At 40.8% G+C, this 19,711-nt stretch overlaps 1 protein-coding gene across 5 annotated transcripts in view; it reads right to left on the reverse strand.

Moving 5' to 3' along the window:
• The window catches only part of Nrxn3 (neurexin 3), a 1,486,512-nt gene that overhangs the window by 1,035,000 nt on the left and 431,801 nt on the right, over positions 1-19,711 (reverse strand). For all 5 annotated transcript variants that reach the window (XM_035445726.1, XM_035445725.1, XM_035445727.1 and 2 more), the window contains 2 exons: positions 7,318-7,756; positions 970-1,353 (listed from right to left, as the gene is read on the reverse strand). In XM_035445726.1, coding sequence (XP_035301617.1) covers positions 970-1,353; positions 7,318-7,756 — 823 coding nt within the window. The remainder of the gene's footprint in view (positions 1-969; positions 1,354-7,317; positions 7,757-19,711) is intronic.

The raw sequence follows: 19,711 nt of genomic DNA on the forward strand, positions 1-19,711 counted from the left end.
GTTGTGCATGGAGAGGAAATCCATGGCACTCTGCCTGTTTGGCTGGGTCAGCTTTCACCTCTGCACCATTCCATTAAAACTTTGTTTAGAAGACAAAAAGCAACCAACATATTTCCACCTTGGTCCTGGTCTCACATCTGCCCTCTACTTTAAATCATGCTCTGTCCTACCACCTTTTTGCCAAACTAGTGCCCACTGGTGTCCAAATTGACTCTTTCATCCTGTTTCTTTGCAGAAATACTGTGTGAAACCCTGCAGTATGCTGAGTCTCTTTGCTCCTCTGCACCTTCCCTTTGATGACATTGATGCTAACCACTAACTACAGAGCAATCACTAACAGGTACTAAATGCTCTCCACATTTCTGGAACCCATTAACTCAATCATCATCATCTGATGAAGTAGGTTCCTGGTTGTCTACCTTTTAAAACTGAGTAATTCAAGCATCAGAGATATTGCTTTGGTGAAGCTCATATGAGAATGTGAGGGCCCAAATTCTCACCCTAACTGGCTCCAGAGATCATGTTCATAACCAGGTCATTGTCATCCTCTTATAAACCTCAACATGTTTGTAAGTAGTTATTTAATCTTAACAGACAGGCAGCTCAATGAAGACGGAGATAGACACATTTTGTTCAATATTCTGCTTTTGGAGACCAACCCAGGGGTCAATCTGCAGGAACCACCAAGAAAGCATAAATTCAAAGACTAAAGGAAAAAAAAAAAACAGTTGGTTACTTCTAGAACTTTCACTATCCATAAAAGATATTTAAAGTGCACTGTGACCACGGGGATATTTGTTATAAAGCCACCTTTCCTACCATCGTACTGAGAAACATATTTAACCATTCACCACTAGAAAGGATGAGATCCGGAAACCACAGGACCCAACACTGTTGTTGGGAAGCAGAAAATCACAGGGTGAGCAAAGACCATGTAACGTTCCACTCAGACCGGGAAATGCCACTCACCTCTCTCACAGGTTCTTCCCCAGTAGCCAGTGCCTGTGCAGTCACAGATGAAGCGGTTCCAGCCGTCCTTGCACACAGCATTGTTCTTGCAGGGGTAGCTGTCACACTGCTTGGCGCTCATGCGTGAACAGGAGGACTTGACGCCTGCTGCGTTCTGCATCTCCGCCAGCTGCCGGATGTTCTTGCTGCGCCCATCAATGAACAGGTCACGGATGCAGCCCACATAGCCATAGTTGAGCATGGCAGTCCAGAGTTCCGTGGGGAGAATGAGGCCAGCTCGGTTCTCTGGCAGCCCGCCCAGATACATGTCTCCTTCCAGGTCCAAGATTTCACTCTCACCACTGGCAGTGAATGGCGTGCGCCTGCTGTTCACAGATATGGTACCTGGAGTAGGAGACAGGTGCAAAAGTGAGTGAAGGGCCTTCTTGCCTGTTGGTGAGCTTCTGGAACTGCTTAAAGGAAAGCAGCTCCGCAGGTAAGTGGGAAGACCAGCATCACCTTGTGGGAGCATCACTGCAATTGGAAATATGGCTGCAAACTGGTGGGAAGCACCATTTTGTTCCAGTCCCTAAAGCTAGGATAACCTGGACCATAGGAGGACTCAGGAAGAAACCGGGTAACTAACTCCAGTATGTCTCTTCCCTCTATAAGCATATTCACTGAGATAAGTTACACAATAGGCCAAGAGAAGTTTAAATCCCAGATCTGCCAGCTGCCAGCTTTACAACCTTGAAGAAGAGACTCCACCTTTCATTTCCAAAAAGAAAAAAATAATTATCCTCAACTAACAGGCTGCTGTGATGATCGAAGAAATCCATATGTACAGAGCGCTTACAGCAAAGTCCAGAACAGAATGGACGTTGTAATCCCCATATCTTCAGGGTTCATGATTTCCCAAAGGATTGGGCGTTCTCTTTTGTCTCTCTATCCATGAATACCCTATAGACTGGGCATTAGCTGCCCACTCTGTCAACCAAAATTTTGGGCATTGTTTTTAACTGTGTTTTTGTTTTTGTTATTTTTGGTTTGTTTTATTTTTAGCCAGAGACTCACTATGTAGCCCTACTTGGCCTGGTACTTGCTATGAAAACTAAACTGAGCCTGAACTTACAGCCATTTTCCTGTTTCTGCTTCCTGAGTGCTAGAATTAACAAGTGTGAGCCTGACAACTGGATAGAATGTGTTTCTTCATGCATTATTAAAGGCATAGTGAACACTTTTCTCTCTCTGGTCATAGTTTCAGGCCCAGTGCTAGGCTTTTAGTCCTCCTCCTACTGGGCTGATTTCACGGAGCATAGAGGCATAAAATCAACAGATAATCTAAGAATATCAGCTAATAGCAGATGTTATAAAAATAGCCAAATGCAATGTCATGAGATTAGCTTATAGGATTTGCTTTAAAGTGTACAGTCAGTGGAGGAATGCCATATGAAGAACAGTAAAGCCAGAGAGTTGAAAAAGTTCTAGCTAATGCAAAATTCAAGGGAAAGAACATGACTGCCAGAGAGAGCAGCACTTACAAAAGTGTCTATGGATCATACCTGACAACCTGAGTCTGATCCCTGAAATCCAGGAAAAGATAGAAGGAAAGAATAAACTCCACAAAATTATCCTCCAATATCCATATGCACTACATAGTATACCTGCACACACCGTTATTGTTATTATTATTATTATTATTATTATTATTATTATTATTACTATTTTAAAACAGTGATGACATGAAGTAGTTTGTTCACAATCAAAGAGGCAAGAAGTAGTGAGAAAAAGATGAGATCATGGCAGATGGTGGCCTTTAATCCCAGAACTTCGGAGGCAGAGGCAGGCAGATCTCTGTGAGTTTGAGGCCAGCCTGGTCTACAGAGAAAGTTCCAGAATAGCCAGGGCTACACAGAGAAACTCTGCCTTGAAAAACCTAAAGGAAAAAAGAGACCAGAGACAGGGGTTAAATCCTGGGAGGGGCCAGATAATGGGTTCTGTTAAATGAGATTCTAGAAGCTGCAACCTAGTGCCTGACCTGGGAAAATGAAAGAACTACTTGGGCTTTTCCACCCTGTGCCAGTCCCTCAGCACCTTACAGCTCTGTTTCCTGAACTGTAAAATTAGGGGATGAACAAGACAGTATTTGAGCATCCTGCCAGATTTAGTTTTTTAGTATTTTTCTTGAAATGTTTTGTAGGTGTTGAGAGAAGCAGGCTGTGGCATCCATTAACCAGCCTCTGCTCTGGCTCTCTGTCTGGGCCTCAGTTCCCTCAGCTGGTAAGCATTACAACCTAAGGGCTGAAGCAGATCGGAAGAGATCGAAGATGTAGTGTGTGCTCCAAATTACGACAGGAGAATGGAGTGGAAAGAACATAAAGGGCCCTGGTGTGGAGCTGGAGCAGATTGAGTCAGCAATCCTCCCTTCACTCTATTTATAAGTTGTCTCCTGGAGAAATATGCTTTGCCTACTTAATTCTTAGTATTTCAAAACCCACACAACAAAAACTAATATCCCGGAGAGCATTTTAATCATTTTATGTACTTTAAATTTATTTTATATGTATAAGTGTTTTGAATTCACCTATATATGTGCACCACATGCATGCCTAGGGCCTGCATAGGTCAGAAGAGAGCATCAGAGCCCTTGGACCCACCACTCAAACCTGGGTCCTCAGCAAAAGCAGAAAATGCCATTAACCCTGCTGAGCCATCTGTCCTACCCCTCATTCTATGTATTTCAAAACACTGATGGACTGACTTCGTGTGTTGTGCTCAGATCTAGAGATTCACACACGAAGCATTTCACTCTGCTACGGAACCATGCTGCCATTTATGTGCGTTTCTTTAGACTCCTCCCCCAAAACAATTTTGTCATGTGGGAGTCATGAAAATTCCGATGTGGGCAGGGGAGGAGCTTTCAAGACTCATCCCCTGACTGAGGAGCTACTGCAGTGAAGGGCTGCTGAAGGGTGGAGAATCCTGTTTTCTTTACGGATGTGGCTGATGATAGGTTTCCCAACGTGGGTGGTCCCAGACCCATGCTCACATGATCAGCACTAATTTGACTAGGGGACTATTAAATAATTAATGATAATCATAATAATTAGTAACAGAATAAAAAGAGTTATCAGGGAGATAGATTAGTGGGCCATAGGGAAGCTGGAGAGAGATAGTAAGGGCATGCATAAAATTAAGATGAATTTTATGCAAGATTAAATATTCAAAGAATAAATAAAATTGTTATTTCAAACAAGGAAGAAGTTGAGATTTGTGTCTCCTAATATCTTCTCTTACACAACTTTCTTTAACTCTTCATATGGGCTAATGTGATCAATTAGTGGGGTAATGGGTTTAAATGGGAAACATCCATATAAACTCATGAGTTTAATCACTTGGTCCTCAACTGATTCTCTGGTTGGAAAGTTGTGGAACCTTTAGGAAGCATATCCTCTCTGGAAGAAGAGGGTGGTCACTGGGGACAGGCCTTGAGACTTGAAGGCCTGGTCCAAATGCCTGTTCACTCTGTTTTCTGAATGTAGACAACCATGTGAAAGGCCACCATGTTCCTGCCACCATGTCTACTTTGGCTAATGCATGTCTTCCCTGCCACGATTGACTGTATCCCTCTGGGGCAGTAAATAAGAAAAATTCCTTTCTCCTTGAAGTTGCTTTAGGCAGGGTGTTTTATAATAGCAACAGAAAAGTAACTGAGACAAGAGACATGTAGATTGCCAAGTATGGACAGTATGAGAATCAATCAGAAATTTGGAGCTTGGACTATAGACCATAGAAAGCCTATGCTCGTGATATCTGGCTGAACACATTTTAATTGCATTTACTGGGCTCTAAGAATCACTGGCCCCACTGAGGGGTGATCATAAAATATTTTATGGATCATCTTTCAGGCCAGTTCTTCTTCTGAATGCTTGAGGAAAAAGGCACATTTGTACATGCTTATTTAGCAAATATCTATTTTAGAAGAAATGGATAGCTAATTGAAAAAATACTAGAAAAATGTCTTCACAAAGAAATGAAGTTTCGTAGATCATATTGAAAGGTAATATTACATTGCTTTCCTGAACTAATTATTGTTTACTTAGTAAATTGTATAGGCCTTATCAATCATCAGTACTTCAAGACTGACCAATGATGTAGCTTACACATAAGAAATTTAAGGCTCCTGAAATTCAAATTTATTTTCAGATAAATCCCCTGGTAGTTCTAAAAATACAAACCAAGACATCTATACTACCAAACGGGATAATTTTATGTCAACTTGACACAAACTAGAGTCATCTCAGAGGAGGAAACCTCAATTAAGAAAACCCTTCCATAAGATCAAGCTGTAAGCAAGCCTGCACAGCACTGATGGGAGAAGGTCCAGCCTGTTGGGGGTGGTGACTTCCCTGAGCATTTGGTCCTGAGTTCTTCTATAAGAAATCAGGCTGAACACACCATGAGGAATGCTAGTAAACAGCACACCTCCATGGCCTCTGCCACAGCTTCTGCCTCCAGGTTCATGCCCTGTTTGAGTTTCTGCCCTCACTGAAATGGAATTGTGAGTAAAATAAACCCTTTCCTCCCGAAGTTGTCACTGCCATGATATTTCATCACAGCAATAGAAAGCACAACTAGCTGGGCGTTGGTGGCACATGCCTTTAATCCAGCACTCGGGAGGCAGAGGCAGGCGGATCTCTGTGAGTTCAAGGCCAGCCTGGTCCCCAGATCGAGTGCCAGGATAGGCTCCAAAGCTACACAGAGAAACCCTGTCTCGAAAAACAAAACAACCAAAAAAAAAAATAAAACAAAAAAAAGCACAACTAGAAAAGGCAATTTGTGTTGGGAATAACCAAAAAGTAAATACAAGGAGTCTTTCTCTATAGTAGCTTTCTTGGAACACTAGTGGGTCATGGTTAAGTCATAGCAAGGTCATAGTTAAACACACATAAAACTCTTCAACCATAACACACACATTGTCTTAATCACAAGCAGTGTTTTATAGACAACTCTGAGACAGTGTTCTAGTACTGCCCCAGATGGCTTTTTATTGTTAAACTTAAGACAGAAATTTAGCCACTAGAGAAATTTTTTTTGTGTTTTTCTTTTTTAAAAAAATCACTAACTGTTCATTCTTGTTTAACAAGCACATTTAATTTGAAGCCTCTTAGTCCTGACCAGATTTTAGACAATCAATAGAGAAACTACTGGGCAGTAAAACATCCAAGGCCACAATCTGCCACTGACTGCATTCTGCATAGACCCCATCCAGATCTTCCTGAGGGCAGCATCACTCGTCCCTGCCACCCCCCTAGCTGGAGAAATTACACAGAAAAGCTGGCATTCCATGGAAGCGTGACCATTTCTGGGTTTGGGGGTGGGTGGGACCTCTTGCTTTGTAATATTAGTCAAGGGAAACTAGACATAAAAACTCCCAGATCAAGACTTTTGTGTGTTCACAGAAGTAATCCATACAACTACAGCAAATGAAACTAAAACCGGTCTTGTGTATGAGCTACCCAGATGAGGAACCAGGAAATGAGCCTGAAATCCAGATGCTATACTAGTCCTCTTGGGGGAACACCCTTACTAATAACATAGAATATGACCATCATTGCCAGAGGGTCCTTAGAAAGCCAGGCAGACTGTTCAGGCATTCAAAAGCGCAGATTTTCTATTGCTGCCTACCCCCAACCCTCTTTTTGTTAGTCTTCCAGAGTAGATATGTATTGCCTGGGGCTAGTTTGTTTGATCTGCAGCTACAGAAACAAACAAAGCCATTTAAACCAAATTGTAAAAGGTTATGAAGAGGAATGGGGAGTTAGTGAGATCTGAGCAGAAGAGAGAAATACGAGCTCTCACACCAAAGGAAAGCTTTAAATTGAACATGACTTCAGGAAAAATCAATTTGCTGTTTCCTTTCTTGTCATAATTCCTCCCTGCAACATGACTGCTGCCAATTATTGAAGGGCTATCATTGCATAAACTCTTGCAATGGAGCTTATCCCATAGAGTAATCACATAATGTAAGGTCTGTGATGTCACAGTCAGTTTCCATGGTGATAAGAGAGAGGGGAAGAAAGGGTGGAGGTATGCCATGCCATGACAGTCCCTGGGGTAGGAACAGAAAGGCTACTTATAAAATCACTCATGGTGCTACAGTCTTAGAACTATCATTAAAACCATCGGGCAGAATGATAGAAGAGCTAACAATGCTAGCAATCCATAAGACAGGCATCTCATCCAAAAATACCAATTTATAACAGCCATTAGAGAGAATAGTTGGGGGACAGCTGAGCATGCAAGTGATTATTAGAGCAAACACATAAAGTCTGTTTTCATCTAGTCTCAGTCCTAAGCCTTCTTTACCTGATCTGCCATCACGCTGAATGTCCACGTGGTACCATTCCCCATCATTGGCTTTCTTCTGAGTGGCCTTCACTTTGATGGTACCTGAGCCCATGTCAAGCAACAAATACAGGTTGCCATCGAGAAGTTCCACAGCAAAGAAGTCAACTTTTGTGTTCTTTTGGCTCCGGACATCTTTTCTTTCTTGGGGCTTCCCATGAGTGAAGAGAATCAGGCCATTGGGCTCAGTGGTGCGAAAGTCAAAGGAGATGGAGCCCATGCGTTTGGTGTTCCACTTGGGCAAGCTGATGTAAGCCTCTGGGGTCTCAAAGTTGATGGGGTCCAATGTGGCCACATTTTCACATTTGAACACAACTTCACCGTAGATTTTCATCTTGGTGTCCCCAATCCGAGCCAAGCGAGACAGCTCTAGACGGATGTCATTATTCTTATAAACAACCTGTCAAAAGCCAAACAAAAGTGCCGTATGAATCAATCTTGCAAACAGTATCAATCCATCATTCATTGGACATCCAGGAAAAGGGTCTGAATCGTCTTCAGGACATAATGGTCCTGAAACAACATGTGAAACAAAAGACTTATCAAAAAAAAAAAAAATCACCCCAAGAGATGTCTGGGGCATCTACAAGATCAGAATAAGTTTCTACATTGCCACTGTGTACCTTTTGTCTTTCTCCTTGTAGCCAGTTTCTGGATGTCATAAAATTATGAGTATGAATTTATGAACAAAATTCAAGAGACATGACTTGTACAAGTGCAAAATACAAATATATTTACTAAAGTATCCTTGGTAAAAGGCCAGAGACAACCTCAATGACTATCAATAATAGATGGCACACCTCTATAATGGAAGACAACACCACTTTTTAAAATTAAGTATTGCCTCTGGTTTTTACATGAGTCATTGTGTTAAGTGGAGTCAGAATCAGGATGAAGTGATAATTACCTTACCATTGTATGAAAACGGAGAGTCATAAAAACATGGGTTTATAGAAGTATAAAGAATGTTTGGAATATTCAGGACTGCGAGACTTACATTTCCACAATAGCCTCATGTTTTGTTTGTTTATTTAAAACTATGTGGAAATGCTTCCTTTACGGATGGTTGATTGACAGGGCCTGAAGAGACTGCTTACTGGGGAAAGTGCTTGCCATACAAGTGTAAGGACCTAACTTTGAATCTTAGATCCCACTTAAAGCTGGATGTGATTATGTATGTCTGTGATCCCAAGGCTTGTCACGGAGTCACAGCTTAGGTGGAAGTTGAAGACCAATGTCTAAGGCTGTCCTCTCACCTCCACACACATGCTGTGGCATGAGCATGTCTTATTCATACATTTACACACATCACAAACACACACGAAAGGCTTTTTTTTTTTAATGATTGAGAGCTATGAGTGTTGGTTAGGAGGAAAGTTGTGGGGCTTTATTTTTATAATCACATTGAATATGCCCTTGATACAGAGGCAAAGGGAAGATACCCCAATTTAGTAAGTTGGGGACATTTACTTATATGAGAATTGACATTTTAAATAAGTTAGTTTATACCAGAGATTAATTTGGTAGATCAGAGTACATATAAGAGATACTTCAGGGATTTCTGTCTCTGTGTTCTCCCCAAGGTACAGTCCACTTCCACATGGCCATGGCCACAGTGTCAAACATAGTGGATGAATAAGAGCAGAAAGTGAGAATGTCAACTAAAAATGAAAAAGTCTATTATGACTTTCCAAACTTGGACTCATCCATAATAACCCAGAGATTAATATAGATTTCCCAAGAATATTTAAAATGGTTTACTCTTTTTACTCTTATTAGCATTTATCTCTTTAGCTTTATATGAACTCCACCCTGGGTTGTGGTGTGTGTGTGTGTGTGTGTGTGTGTGTGTGTGTGTGTGTGTGTGTGTGTGTGTGTATGTGTATGTGTGTGTGTGTGTGTTGAGCACTTGTGTATAAGTACAAGTATGTATGTGTCACCACATGTATATGGAGTTCAGAAGACAATCACAGGCATTGGTGACCTTCTTTGAAACAAAGCCTGCTCTTTGCTGCTGTTTATCTGGTCTGTGGATTTCCAGAGATTACTCTGTCTGTGTATCACACAAAAGTATATGGAGATTACATATGTACACCACTGTTTTCATGTTTGTGTGGGTTCAGGGGAGTCTGAGCTCAGGTCCTCAAACTTGCTTAGCAAGGATTTTATCTGCTGAGTCTTCTCTCTAGCTCCAAAACTGATTTTTTTCTTCTGTGTAGCATTCCTGGATTATCTTCAGTGGTCCAATTTTTGAATGACATCACATCCATAAAATAATACTAATCATGGCAAATGGAAGGGGAAAGATGGAGAAGGTCTGTAAATTTGGCAAATTTCCATTTGTTTCCTGTTTACCAATGGGAGTTGAAAAGAAAACTGATTTGAGAGGAAGAAAGACTTAAGACATGTTAAGCACTTAGAGGTGGCACGCAGGAAGTGTACAAAGGTCTCAGCTAGTTCGGGGGGATGGTTGTGGAAATTACTGTTAACCTTATATCATCTTCTGCCCACTCCTGTCTAATTTACACTTTCAGTAAAGCAACAACGCTTTGGAGCCAAAATCAGCCTTACCATCCATTCTATTTCGGTGAGAAAACATTAATTGTGTGGGTCATTTTTATACATATCATTTGTTCTGTAATAATCCAGCTACAGACTGTTTCTCTCCTCTAACATGTCACTGGGCAATAATCAAGCAGAGCTGTTGATTTAAACAAATATAGCCAGTATGGTCTGCAACCATGACAAAGCATTAGAACTCTTCATCTAGTATGTAACCTTGATAGTGGATCTAACTGTAGTCAACACCACTGAGAATAGTAAAGATGTTTAACACTTACCAAATACCTAATACCAGGCTCTACAGTAAAGGATTATCATCTACCAATCAGACACTACCCATTTGGCAAACCTCAAGTCATTCCTTCATTTTATAGACACAAAAAGTAGCTAAGGAACCAGCTTAGAGGCATAATGCTGCTACATGTAGGGCAGAACTCAAATTCAAACATTTATTCCAGAGGCCATGGACAGCACTGCCCACATATGTCCTAGTACTGCCACCCTCACCCAGGAAGCTTCTTATTGATGTTGTAGAAAGTTATATATGATCAGCTTCCCAGTTCAAAAGCTGAATTTCTTATTTTCGTTCCACTGGACTGGCCATGCAGGACCCTCAAGCACCTGCCTCAAACAAACACATCATAAAAGAAACAATCAGAGTTTGATTGGCAGTGTCTCCTTTCTTATCCCCACTATGATGCTCTAGCATGTGTGGTCTCTGTATGGGAACCAAGATCTGCCTTGCCCTGTATCCAAATGAAACACCTTTGACTTTTCTCCTTGTAAAAGCTATTAGTGGGCAGTTATAACTCATCCAAAAGAGAAAGAAGAGGCTTGGCCCCATGAACAATAAATAGAAAGCTCAAGAAGCTGTCCTCCCGGGGATCTAAGACAGAAAGTGAAAAGTCAAAGGTCTTTTAAATGAATATGAAGACCAACTCCTCCATGGGAAGGGTACATTGCTGAACCTGGGACTGACAATGATAAGCAGAAGGCAGATTTTTAAAGAAATGATAAGGAAAATCAGGGGCAGAATGTGGTTGGTGACTTCTTTCAAAGCCTCTTGGTAGGCAAGCACTCCATCATAACCCCAAAATTGATTGATTGTGTATGTAGCATTTCTTCAACGCTGTCAAAAAAAAAAAAACTTTCCTTTGTCGACAATTAAATACCCTTTCTGAATCTCAATTTTATTCATATCCTCTACCTCTTGATTGCAGCAATGTTGGAACTCTACTGGAAACAAATGGCTCCAAATGGAGATTCTGTAGAATAGCTACTACCAAGAAGAAAGGGACAGAAGGGAAATTGTCTTGCAGCCCTGAACACTCAACTGCTCTCATCATAACTTCCCCTCCTACATATATTCTAAGCAGAACCATGACACAGCTTGGCAGGAAAATACTGATGCCTTGGGTGTGTGCACTAGGGCATGAAACAGGAAGCCCAGCCAGACCTTTGCCCAAGGTGAATTAACACTGGTACAGTGTTCTCTGGAAAATCTGGCTCTCATTTAAGCAAGTGTCCCCTACCAATGGACTGAACTCAAAAAGTGGCATCAAGAGACAGAAAGCAGCCTTGGTTGACAAGCTGCCCTGGCAAGAAGCAATTAAAAACAAAGTAGAAATGGTGCCCCATGGGGGAAGATGTCACACAGCCTGAGAGGCAAAGTATAAGAATGACAAGTTGATCTCAACTGTACCACCCATGGATTTCTAAAGACTACTGTTTGGACTTATAACTCATGTTGAGGAGACCAGCTAAGGAAAGAACTAAGAACAAAGGCTTGGGGTTAAGACAAAATCTCTTTGAACAAATATATGTATTTCCTTCTATGACCATTATACAGAAGCACACAGACAAACTCTGGGTGTGAGAGCAATATAATAAAAGTAGTTACCAGCTATGGAGAGCCTACAATGTGCCACTCTCTTTGAAAAACACTGGTATACACTGCTATATATCATCTACAATATATAGCCAAAAACATTGATATTAGTCCCATCTCACTGACAGATACTGAGGAAGATAAATACAAGACCAGGTCACATAGCCAAGAAAGCACATAGCCAGGACTTGACCCTCTAACTCTATTCTTGCACCGGGGCAAGGGTATGCTCCAGGAATGGTCAATTTTAGACTCTTTACTAGGCCAAAAATACACAAAAAGCAGAAATCCTTCAGTAGTATATAACTTTTGTATTGACACCCGAAGTTCCTTGAACCTACCAGGATCCCTCTCAAGCAAGCCTCTCAGGGTCACCTTGGAAACTTCTATATGGATCATGTATTAGTAAGACTCTAGTTTTTCTCCTCTGGTCTCTTGCACTGCAGTTTTCTCTCTCTTCTCCAAGGTGTGGAAACATCACCCCTTTCCCGGGACCTCCATCCGAAGTTAACACACCCCTTTCTACCTATGCCAATCTCACCATTTGTCAAATCAAAACCCTTATGTTGCCCATAAGTGATGAAGCTTTTTGCCCTACTGCATCATATTTCTACCTGTACAAGCTGAACTTTAAAATTAAACTCTTTCATAATTACTGAGTTGTAAGGCAGATATTTAAGAATTAACCAAAGGTTTTCCCTCATAGAAGTATTTTCCTCTCCCCTTCCACTTCATCGTTGGCCACACTTAATTTCCTGTGAACAGATTTACATATAGTATGTTGCAAATTCTGCACCCCCAATCATGTAACAAGAAAACTTGAAGGAAGGGAGTAATGCATGACCAGATGGCACTAGGAACTATTTATACTGTCAAATACTAGGGGTTCTAATACTTGGCCTTTCTTTGATCTTGAATGTCAAGCATCTTCAGTCATGTGTGGGTACACATATGGGACAATTTCAGTAAACTCACCCAGTCAGCTTTAAGATCCAATCATTTATAGGTGGGTATGTAACTTAGCCACTGTGCTCCACTGTGTTGATCCAGGACATTGGAGAGTATTGGAAAGTAAGACCATTAAAGACACTGGGGCATTAAGAGGTACAAATTTGGTGCTGGAGTAGCCAGCCATCAGGATACCTTAAGTGTAGCAATGCTAACAATAAATCTCAATACAGTGTTTCTGCTTTATTTCTACATGTGGAGCCTCTAAGAAACTAAAACAAAGATAGTTCAGCCACCATTCCAATTTAGTCCTTTGAGAATAGATAATAATGAAATGAGCTTTTGGTCCCTAGCTTCCAGAATGCCATAGCTTTTAGAGAAAACTTTTGGGCTAATAACATTATTATTTGATGCTCCCCGGGGTAAAGAAACAAATAAATGACTAAGAAGAACTGCAAAAGAATCCTGGTTCTGGGGTCTCTTCAGAATCACACAGCCTACTATCGCTGCCCCTTTCCCTTCTGTGCCCTGGCAATTGATGATTTTGGTCAGCTACAATTTTGCCTTCCACTGAACAGCCTTATCCTCAGCTGTCACTTAAAACAATTAGCTTTGTTACCATAAAATAAGTTCAGTCTGATCTTCTCAATAAATCTCAAATACCTTATAAACAAAAATGTAAATAAACAAAAATATACATTATACCTCTTAGAGTTTGAATGAGCTCTTAATTATATAGATGCTCAATAAATCCTCATACCTTTACTAAATTGGATACTAAACTCAAGCTGCAGTATAGGGTCATTGTTAAGATCATGGACTGTCGGGTGTTGGTGGCGCATGCCTTTAATCCCAGCACTCAGGAGGCAGAGGCAGGCAGATCTCTGTGAGTTCAAGGCCAGCCTGGTCTCCAGAGCAAGTGCCAGGATAGGCTCCAAAGCTACACAGAGAAACCCTGTCTTGAAAAACCGAAAAAAAAAAAAAAAAGATCATGGACCAAGGAGTCCCCTTAGCATTAGTTAAGTATGTGATTCGACTCAGACTAGAGACAATGGATAATATAGATGGCAAGTCCTACTTTAAAGGTCTGTAAGAAATACATGAGATAATATTACTCTATGTAAAATGACTTTTCATACTTTCTGCTTCTTAGTGAGTATTCCCTAAATGTTATTTCCTGTGAAAAGTTCAAAATTAAATCAACAGCCAGGCAATCATGGCCTGGAGTCATTAGAAAGGAAAGATCTTTGTCACAAGATAAGTCTTAAATGCATTGTCAGCCCCAAAGGCAGGGTTACAGTTAATGATACACTTGATTTAACAAGCCCCTGAGTCAAATATTTGTGCATAAAACAAATTGTATATATTAATCATTTAATGTGATATTTATTACATGCCATATGATACATACATGGTGGCTGCTCTCTCTCTCTCTCTCTCTCTCTCTCTCTCTCTCTCTCTCTCTCTCTCTCTCTCTCAGACTCACACAGATTTGAGACTGGTTAAGGTCATTTTCTATCCCATCGCACTAACTGACCAAACTCTGACAGTGAAGTCCAAGCACAAATGTGGCAGCAGATGGTCCTCTTAGCTTCCAAAGTCAAAAGAACCTAATATTTGGCATGGCCAACACCACATCTGCAACTGCAGTCTTGTTAACAGGGGTCAATAAACTCACACTGCCTGCTGAGAAGCAGCTGACATTCAACCTGGGGCTCAAAATCCCAGCTGCTACATACAGTAGTGCCTGCTATTTACATGCTTTAGATTTGGATACCTTTGGTCAGGATTTGCCAAAGATTAAAATAATAAATAAAAAACAAATACCAAAACCATAAAAAGGGAATGAAAACTGAGTTTCAGACACATAAGGCAGGAGCCAGGAAAAAAAAAACTCAGTTCTACAGCTCAAAATAAAAGGTAAAAGAGATTCCAGCTAAACTTGAAACCAGAAGAATTAACGAAATTGACAATTAACTAAATATCTTTGAAATTTTGTGTGTTCTAGGAGGCTATAGATCAAATGAAACACATCTACAAGCTGAGTCACAGTAGGAACCCAAAGCCTGTGTGCTCTGATCTAAGGAACCATCTGTGAGAGTTTGGCTAGGAAAAGATAAAAGGGACATAGGGAAAATTGTAATGACAGACAAGCTGATATTGAATAGTAAAGTACTAATAACAAAGTCATTCTGAATAAAGATACCCAGTCTTGTGGGCCTGCATGCACAGAAAGGGAGAAGAGAGGAGGAGAGAGAGAGAACTGTGGATCAGGCCCCATGGACCTACCCCCATGAACCAAAGAATTACAATGTCAGCTGAAGTGCCTCACTATGCAAACCAATATTACATGTATTTCAGTTACATGTAGACTTACACATTAATTTGCCTGATAGAATCACAATGGCACAGCAAATTGTCCCATCTCTTTGATCTACATTAACAAAGATGCTCCTCTAGCCTCCATACTGGAGGATGGTATTCCTCAGTAACTGGTGTCATTACATTCTACTTTATCCTTCCCATTCAACCCAGAGGAAGCTGTTGAAGTCTTTACTCCATCCACCCGAGTCCCACTGCCTCGTTCTCTTGCTCTTCCTCCTGCTCTCTGCTCTGGAGTCACCATGTGACCGTCAGGAAGACAGGACACATTCTGCCTTCGTCAACCATAAGATAAGTCTTATGATTATGGTTGATAATTAAGACTGAGCTAGCAGATGAGAAATCCTAGTCATTGGCCAAGCAGCATTTGTTCCTAATATAAGTCTCTGTATGTAACTTGGGATCTTAACATGATGGCGGGTGGAACTCAGGTGGCCTGGTGGAAAGCTCCCACATGGCAACAGTGCTCAGGCGGCTTGTCAGAAACATTTATTTTTACAGAATGGTGTCAGAAGTGGGATAAGCCCATGCCCCAAGGTTCCCAGAGGAAGCAGTGAACCTGCTGCCACAGTTGCCCTGTTGAGCTGCTGCGTGGCATCGGGGTTGGACTTGGCACTCCGGAGACAGCCTGCAGCCTTCTGGATTTCTAGGGTTAGGATTCTGTGCTCTCACCACCACGAGCCACCTTCCTACAACTAGTCAAGTGGAGGCAGAAGCCTGCCAGCTGGCGTAGTGTTACAAACTTCCATGGAAACTTCACAAATGCTTAAAAGGGGATTTTAGAGGCAAAATAACAGAGAGACAAGCATGACTTCTTGGTAGCAGCATTTCTCGGGTGGTCTCTGTTTTGCTAGAGACAAGCAGAGTCTCAAGCAGTTCCTTTAAGAGAGGTTTCCTGACTCAGCCAAAGCAGGGGGAAAAAACTCAGGGCTCTTTTTAAGAGGCCTGGCTAGCTCAGTTAGTAGAGCATGAGACTCTTAATCTCAGGGTCATGGGTTCATGCCCCATGCAGCTGGCAGTGGCAGTGACCACATCTCCAAGCTGGCAACATGCTGCTTGATTGCAGCATAGACCAAGGCAGTAAGCACAGCTCACAGTGCTGGTTGTAAACATACCACTGCCATCTTGGATAGACAGCAGCTAAGAAAGCCACTGCTTTAATTTTACTGGTGGTGTTTAACAGTTAAAAGACTGCTTGGCCAGAAAGGGTAAAGATTTACAATAAAGACAGATTAAGATAAAGAAAAACAACTAAAGGTTTACAGTGTGTTTAAAAATATATGTAGGCTTGTGAGAGCAGAAGAAACAGGAGGAAATAGAGTAGCTGGGTCTGGTGGCACACACCTTTAATCCCAGTACTCCAGAAGCAGAGGCAAAAAATAGAGTAGCTGGGTGTGGTGGTACACGCCTTTAATCCCAGCACTCGGGAGACAGAGTCAAGCAGATCTCTATGACTTCAAGGCCAGCCTGGTGTACAGAGTGAATTCAAGGGCGGCCAAAGTTACACAGGGAAGTCCTGTCTCATAAAAGGAAAAAAATATAAGTAAAAGGAATAGAATAATAAGAAGCCATGTAAAGATGGAAAATACACAGAGAATATGGATACTATATGCTATATTGTTGTCTTTAAATTGTTTGATTACCGAGGAAAGAGCTACAGCTGCTAAAATACATTTGATTATAAGTGCTGCTGAATTAACCCAACTTATATATTTTAAAAATGCTTTGACTTCAAAATTTAAGTCTAAGAACAGGTTACTTGGGAAAATTCTTGCTTGTGTTTTCACAGAAAATGAAAAGCTGTGGATTCCTTCCAGAGTAATATGGTTTGATCAAGCAACCCATGAAGCAGTGGCCCAACTGATCCTACATCCAAAACAGCTGAAATGATGCAGTCATAGATGACTACAGCCAGGATTTCTGTGTTTTGCCATGATCCCCATGGTTTCATGACAACCAGCAGGAAGCAGTTTGGAATGAACGATGTCCAAATTCCCAAATATTGTTCATAAATATTTGTTTTCATTTAAATGGGGTTGGCTATAAATGGTAATCATCACAGTCAATCTCTTTTTAAAGGAAAAAAAGGGGAATAGGATATGGAGATGAATACTTTACATTGGTATGGATTTTCAGTTATTGATACAAATTTAAGGTCAATTTTGTGATATGCATAATTAAATACAGATTATATAGTCACCTATAATAGTCACAACCTACAGTTAGGTTAGTTAGGTTTTCTAGATATACAAAAATGTATTTGAGATGGATAGATATTCTTCAAACCTTTCAAAGACCTACAGAATATATGACATTTAAATGGTTTAGGGTTTTTCATGACAATGAGGCAAAACTGTTCCTGGAACACCAATTATGTCAGAAAGGAGGATGGGCATCGAAGAAACTCGTTATGGAGTTTGCCTTCAACCTGGCAAGATTAGCCATTTGGGCAAGAAACTGCTCTTGCCTGGACTGTTTGTTGCTGATATACTGGACATGCAGGACCCACAGGAAAGTGACTTCTGAACTTGCAAAACAAGGGTTCCTTCTTCATGGAAAAGTCTGCCAGACACACTGTGGTCTATAGGCTGAAGATGGATACCCCAATGTTACAGAGGAACCTTGGGTGACTGTCCAGGTAGGAAGAAGTCTACCAGTTCTAGTGTTTATACATTATTCTTCTGTGGTCTTAGATGGAGTTGAAGACAGATAGTTATGGTTAGAGTTTTTCTCAGTTATTATAAAAGATAAATTACCCTTCTTTTTATTTAGACAGAAAAGAAGAGATGATGGGGAAAGTCCTTCTGTATATGTTTGTCTTATTGGTTGATAAATAAAGTACTGTTGGCCAATAGAAAAGCAAGATAGGTGGGACTAGGAGTCAAGGAGGATTCTGGGAAATGTAGTATAGCTACTGGCAGGAAGTGACATAGCAGACAGACTCATATATAGAAAGAACAAGAAGGAAATCGTTCTCTTGCTCTTCTTCTTCCTCCTGCTCCTTTCTCTATGGAGCCACCATGTGATCCCCAGAGGAGGACACCAGTGGAAGGCATCCTCAATAAGATAAGTCTTTAAAAATATATAGATTTTTGATAATTAAGACTGAGCTAGCATATATGAAATCCTAGTCAATTGGCCAGCACCACTTGAAACTAATACAAATCTCTCTGTGTGTTATTTGGGGCCCTAACGTGCTGGCCAGAACTTGGTAGGCTGAACTTGGGCAGCTGGCAGAAACTACCCATGTGGTGGCAGGGCTCAGGCAGCTTTGGCGTAAAGACTTATAGTTACAGGAAGCCTTGGAATTCTTCTCAAATAAATGCTCATGAAATTATGAGGAGCTATTCTCTGCATTTATCATCTAACACAAAACCCAATTTAATAAAATTATCCTCCTACATTAAAGCACTACAAATAAAACAATCCATTTAAAGGTTTTAAGTAACCATTAGACCTTTAGCTCTTGACCATGGAGGATACAGAGAGCACAAGAACCACCACCATCAACAGGTTGGGAGATGCTTAGTATGGAGATATTTTCAGAAGCAGAATTACAGTGAGATACATTTGTCTCTCTGATTGATGATCAAGGGCATGTGATTAGAAACTTGATGCAAATTGGATCTTCCCTGTATTTTCCAGGAATGACACTGTTAAAAATCCTTATATCATGAGATTTATAAACAGAAATAGCACATTCCTGATATGATCATCAGTGCATCCCCAAGAATTAGCAAAATTTCTGGTACACAGAACAGAGTTCGCACACATGTCTTCCACTCTCATGTCTTGTCTTTTCCTATGCACTAAGTAGACATACCCCATGACTACCTACATTCTCTTTTACCTTTGAATATTTGATGAGGGCACAGGCCAGACTGGAGTAGAAGCTTCATGCCAAAGAGCAGAGAAACTAAAATCAGATAAGTAGGTGGTACCTGATTTTCAAAGGCTCTAAAAATACTTAAATTATGCAACTGATGATAAAAGAGGGACCTATTAGAGCATAAAGGAAGTCTTCAACAGTTTGATTAGAAAGGTGATGAAATTGAAATGGTGGCTTCCAGAATTACAAGGAATATACTATGTTATTTTTATTCCAAAGTCTAGAAATGTCTCTAATCACCACAAGGTTTTCTTTAAAAAAAAAAGAAAAAAAAAAAAAAACTTTCCAATGGCTCTTTGTCAATTTCGGATTAAATGAAGATTATTTAACCTTATATAGAAGACCCTGCCTCTCTAGTTCCCACTTCATTATCATATCAATAAATTATGCGTTTCCTCCAACTCATTATCACCTAGACTGGTCTTCCTTGGTTTTTCAGGATAATTGCTATTGACCATGACTCATGGCTTGAGTAATTCCTCCTTGGGAACTTTCCAGTGTCTCTATTTATTACGTGGCCACTGCCAGTCCAGCTCCCTTCCCAGAAGCCCCATGACTCCATGTTATAACTGCTATTGTCTGTGTCCCCTGGTGAACTGACATCTTCTCAAGCAGTATAAACCATGCTTTTCCTGTCCATGTCTCCAAGCACTTGACATAAAATACATATATGCATGATAAAGTAG

Source organism: Cricetulus griseus, chromosome 5 (genome assembly GCF_003668045.3).
Source record: "Cricetulus griseus strain 17A/GY chromosome 5, alternate assembly CriGri-PICRH-1.0, whole genome shotgun sequence".
NCBI lineage: Eukaryota > Metazoa > Chordata > Mammalia > Rodentia > Cricetidae > Cricetulus > Cricetulus griseus.